The following is a 5,954-nucleotide window of genomic DNA, read 5'->3' as shown; positions in this document are numbered from 1 at the left end:
TTTTGGGGAAAAAATGTGCGACTCAAAATTAATATTAATGCAATTTTTGTTTTGGGAAAAAAATTGTGAATTAAAATTATATACAATTGTGAATTAACTTATGTTAAAGCTTTGTGAAATTTTTTTCAAACTTATGTATTACCAAATTTAGCGAATGGTAATCTAGATATAGAAAAAGAAGTAACAAGTAATGTTATTTCAGGAAGTATAAATGACTTTGTTTAGATTCATAAATATTTTGGTTTAAGAAGTTTGACAAAGATGTTGGCCAACCACAATGCAACACTTGGCACGCCTTGGTTGACCAAATTAACACCAACTAGGGCACAACACTTGGGCAAGCCCTGGTTGGCTAGATCTGCACCAACTAGAGCGCAACACTTGGCAGACCTAGTAATGAAAAAAAAAATTAATGCCATATATTTTGACAAAAAAGAGGTTAGAGGCAAATTTCAATGACATATTCTCCTCACATTTGATGAGTGGAGAAAAAAATTCATTCATGTTCAAGGTGTTGTTATATACCATGTTTGAGTGGCACATTATGATACAAAAAGGCTTCTGAAAAGGTTGCAACGTGTATTAGTTGTGTTCTTGGTTAAAATGAATATGTTTTTCTGTTAGGTGGTTCTTACCACTATGAAAATAAAAATAAAAATTGATGCTTTTAGACATGGAAAATACTCCATGAAATGGAACATAAGATTTGGAGAAAAAGAAATGTTCAAAGCAATTTACACAACGCCAACATGAAAACACTAAACTCAAATTTTCGAATTCAATGCCGAGTCTTGCAGCAACATGTTGAGGGTGTCTCTTAGAATTGGGTGGACTCAACAAGTCTAATTGAAAACATTTTATAGTTCTGGACATGAATTTATTTTTATTTTTACCCAACATTTGCAAGAAGAATATGAAATTTGCAAAAGCCTATGTATCTCACTTGTCAATCTTAAATTATCAATTCCTCTCGTACTTCATATGAAAGTACGACCCCCCCCCTTGGAGAGATTCCTGGAATGAATGTTTAACCCCATGAAAAATAGCAATATATTAATGAGCAATGAGTATCATTTGTAAATTATTCTACAATGATGATATCACATTACATGAGGAGATTAGCTTTTCAAAATTGGATACTTAAATACTAAACATAATTTTCAAAATCGGATTACCTTCTCACCACTCCACTTGGAGGATAATTTTTAGAAGTGTATTAATTTTTTTTTAAAATTAAACACCTTTAAAACTATAAATTGCTAATTAAAATCTGAGTAGTTAGGTAATATTTATAAAATAATTAAATTTATTTAAAAATGTTTAGTGTTAATTTTTTTGAATAAATTTGGGTTTCTTTTCCATATTTAATAAATTTAAAATTGAGATAAATATTATTTTTACTTAAATGCATTATTGGACAATGACATGTTTCCAAACATTTCAAGTGTAAGGGATTAACTCATTTGCTTGTTAATGTTGTTGGGCATTTGAGTTATTATTAGTAGGTGTGTTTGAGGGATAGATAGAATGTTCCAAACATTTTAAGCACGAGTGGTTAGCCCAATCAATCGTCGCCAATGTTAATGGGCATTTAACTAGTTCCATATGCTCAGCGTTTGGTTCATTCCCTTTGTGTAAGTTACATTATTCTAGATTGATGAGTTTACTAAAAATTCCATCCGTAAATGTAAGTAAGCATATCTTGAATTTATCACATTTTGGAAGTTGTACCCCCATATTTGGTTTTTGTGCATGTAACAAATGAGCTGATTCAATTGGCCCTCTGATTGCCCACTAGAGTTCATCAACCATCCATGATATCTCTAACTATGCGCTCACAAATTGTGTACTTATCTTTCATGTAGTAACCAACTAAGGAGAACTTTGAAAGAACATTGTTCACATGATGTAAATGCCTCTACCTAATGACCCACTAAGGAGAACCAACCTAGATCTGCTCCAAGCACTCTCATTCATACTATTTGGAATACCATGCACTATGCAACAACCCTGTCACCCATTTAACCTGAGATGCCCATAATGGGCCTCCTTTTCTCTATTGGCTTTTACAACAATGGTTCCCATTGGAGAGATTCTTTGAATGAATGTTTAACCCCATTGAAATTAGCAATATATTAATGAGAAATGAGTATCATTGTAAATTATTCTACAATCATTATATTGCATTTCATGAGAAGATTAACTTTTCAAATTGGATGCTTAAACATTAAACATATTTTTCAAAATTGGATTACCTTCTCACCACTCCACTTTGGCAATAATTTTTAGAATAGTGTATTAATTTTTAAAAAATTAAACACCTTTAAAACTCTAAATTGCTAGTTAAAATTTGAGTAGTTATGTAATATTTATAGAATTATTAAATTAATTTAAAAAAGTTTATTGTTAATTTTTTTTGAATAAATTTGGGATTCTTTTACATATTTAATAAATTTAAAATTGAGATAGATATTATTTTCACTTAAATGCATTATTGTACAATAACATGTTTCCAAATGTGCCAAGTATAAGGGATTAACTCACTTGATTGTTGTTAACATTGTTGGGCATTTGAGTAAATTATGAGTAGTAGGTGTGTTTCAAGGACAAATATAATGTTTCCAAACATTTTAAGCACAAGTGGTTAGCCCAATCAATCATCACCAATATTGATGGGCATTTAACTAGTTCCATATGTTTAGCATTTGGTTCATTTCCTCTATAAATTACATTCACCTCGTAATATACGAGTTTACTAAAAATTCCATCCATAAATGTAAGTAAGTATATCTTGAATTTAACACATTTTGAAAGTTTCACCCACCATATTTGGTCGTGAGATCCACCATCAATGATATCTTGGTTATGCACTCACAAACTGTGTACTTACCTTTCATGCAATAAACAACCAAGGAACTTTGAATGATCATTATTCACGTGATGTAGATAGATGCCCCACCTAATGACCCACTAACGAATATCTTAATGAGATAAACTCGAGCCATTAAAAAAAATGATGCAGATTATACCTTATGAACAGGGCAAGCTTTTAAGGCTCTACATTTATCAAATGTAACAAAGCACTAAGCAACTATTTCAGCCGAAGAATCATGAGCTGGCTTGACGAATGCCTGCCCAGAGTGTCGGTTGGACGATTGGCCGCGACAACCAAGCAGCTGTAGGAAGAAAATAATTAAAATAATCAACTAAACATTCATAATTAAAATAATACAAAATAATCAACTAAACATTCCAAATATAAATATATACAAAGTAATGTATATTCACTTCCGCTCACCTTGGCATTCACACCACCAGGAATAATTTTGTTTTCTGACTTCAAGTAGTCAGCTCTGGTATACTTGGAGAGCCCCCTAACAGATGAGTACAACAATGAATTATTTGATCTCTCGTAATTAAGTGTAAAAAGTTTACGAGTAATTTGTGGATTAGCATACCATTTTCTGCTGACAATAACTTATAACTTTCTGCCTACCAGGGAATTTAAACTTGTCACGAGACAGACCTTCTTGGGCATGATTTGAGTGGTTGCCCCTGCCATCTTACTGAAAGGAGCACTTGGCCTAACGCTCCTTTCATACCAGTTTTAAGCCTGTCTCCCAATGAAAGATCATCATTATTATTCAACATAGTAAAAAAAATATCAATCTTTTTTACAAGATTGCTCAAAGATAATTCACCTATTTTGATAATATTAGGTGAATTATACTCCTACTTGTTCTATCTACAGGAATTTCAATTTTGTTTAGATGAAATTCTTATTTTAAATTTGGATGACTAAAAATCATCATTGAAGCGTAGAATTACATTATCAAACCTCATATTTCATATTTGATCATGTATATGTATGATCATGGATCTTGTTCATGTATGAAATTAAATAACGAAGTTACATATTCAGTGAATTACCCAACTTGAAAACTTTGCGTAATAAACTGTTTAAGAGGAATAACATGAAATCAGAAAATATTGCCAGTTTACAAAAGTCTAATAGTACAACTTTGGTGAGCTCAGTAACTTAATGCAAATGGCCTTCTATTAGAGGAATATAGAAATATGTCAGCTGACAACAAAGAATTATAGAGATACTGCCCACATTTAAAGCTAACAAATAACCAGGTTATATATTGAGTGTAGTCTGCAGAGAAGCCCCATGTGTCTAGGTTATAACAGTCAAAGCAAATATTTTTGTTGATATGAACTTCAAAAATTCAAGTTATACAGAGGTATTACACTAAAAAAATAATCAGGATATTGAGTGTAGTCTGCAGAGAAGCCCTCTGTTTCTCAGTTTTAACTATCAAAGCAAAAAAAAATGATATGTACTTTAAAAATTCAAATTATACAGATGTACTACACTAATACCAACCCAAAAAACAACAAAAGAGCATTGCGATATGATGCAAAAAGTTAATTGCAAATTGAGCACCTTTGACATTTCCTTAACAGAGAGATTCAAGGAACTCAAGCTAAAGATTACAAAGAATTTGACAAATCTGTCGTGAAATGCAGCAAAGCCATGGAGGTACGCTACACACAGATCCTACAAATCTCCAATACCCAACCATAGAATAAGATGAGAAATGGGTGGAAAATTACCTGAACGACACATTTTAAAGCTTCTGGGCATGTGAATTATGCCTTAGATGTTGAAATTTCAAAGCAAAGCTATATTTTATATTTGATGGACTTTTCAGATGGCAGTGATCTAATAACAAGCTGTTCAGTGCCAAAGATTCTCTACATCAATTGACAAGAAAGACAAGAAAAACAATCTCAAGAGGAAAACTGATGTGAACTCCCAAAGTACTCAAATTGAAAATTAACTATGATAGTTACAGGTATGAAAAAAGGCCTTCACAATGGGGAGGTAAAATCACAGTAGGGCTTTCTTGAGATTTATAAATATCCACCAAATGACCACAAAAGTGCAAAACCAACACCTAGGTAATGCTGAAAGCAAAATATAGAAAGATAAAGAAAAAGAGAAATGTAGATAAAGCATCTAACTAAGCTAATCACTAGGCCTAACCAACTCCAAAAGATATATAACAATATTCTAGGGGCATTGATAGAAAGTAAGAGTCCCAAGACTCAAAAACTGAACATCTTGATGCAGAGAGAGAGAGAGAGAGAGAGAGAGGCATCAAAGATGACATCTCCTAGGCCTGATTATCAAGGGAAAGAGGGCCAATCAAGGCAATGGCCCATTGTCGAAGTCCTTGAGCAACAAGGTGGGATATCACTAAACAATCCTAGGGAAGGCATAGTTGTGAGGAACCCCTGCTCTCCTACCATCCAAGGTCAAAAGGAAGACACAACAGATATATATCTGGATGCTCAACTAATGCTGGAGGTAATCTGACAAATGAAACTGGTACCCTACTCACAGATCCTACGCTACACAGATCCTACAAATATCCAATACCCAACAATAGAATAAGATGAGAAATGGGTGGAAAAATACCTGAATGACACATTTTAAAGCTTCTGGGCATGTGAATTATGCATTAGATGTTGAAATTTCAAAGCAAAGCTATATTTTATATTCGATGGACTTTACAGATGGCAGTGATCTAATAACAAGCTATTCAGTGCCAAAGATTCTCTACATCAATTGACAAGGAACAATTTCAAGAGGAAAACTGATGTGAACTCCCAAAGTACTCAAATTGAAAATTAACTATGATAGTTACAGGTATGAACAAAAGCCTTCACAATGGGGAGGTAAAATCACAGTAGGGCTTTCTTGAGATTTATAATATCCACCAAATGACCACAAAAGTGCCAAACCAACTCCTAGGTAATGCTGAAAGCAAAATACATAAAGAAAAAGAGAAATGTAGATAAAGCATCTAACTAAGCTAATCACTAGGTCTAACCAACTCCAAAAGATATATAACAATATTATAGGGGCATTGATAGAAAGTAAG

General features: G+C 32.8%; 1 protein-coding gene across 1 annotated transcript; it reads right to left on the bottom strand.

The window, feature by feature from the left end:
* Nucleotides 1-2,772: 2,772 nt before the first annotated feature.
* LOC149208592 (large ribosomal subunit protein uL16-like) lies at nt 2,773-3,668 on the bottom strand. The gene is made up of 3 exons (XM_089394101.1): nt 3,527-3,668; nt 3,299-3,374; nt 2,773-3,176 (listed from the first exon to the last, which is right to left on the bottom strand). Exons 1-3 carry the CDS (start codon nt 3,649-3,651, stop codon nt 3,084-3,086), a joined length of 294 nt encoding a protein of 97 aa, XP_089250227.1. The 5' UTR covers nt 3,652-3,668; the 3' UTR covers nt 2,773-3,083.
* Nucleotides 3,669-5,954: the final 2,286 nt, after the last annotated feature.

The sequence above is a fragment of the Pinus tabuliformis genome, chromosome 1_2 (assembly GCF_031772625.1).
Source record: "Pinus tabuliformis cultivar Carrire ecotype Pingquan chromosome 1_2, CPIR1, whole genome shotgun sequence".
NCBI lineage: Eukaryota > Viridiplantae > Streptophyta > Pinopsida > Pinales > Pinaceae > Pinus > Pinus tabuliformis.
The sequence above is the reverse complement of the archived record's forward strand: the minus strand, read 5'-3'. Positions and strand labels throughout refer to the sequence as shown.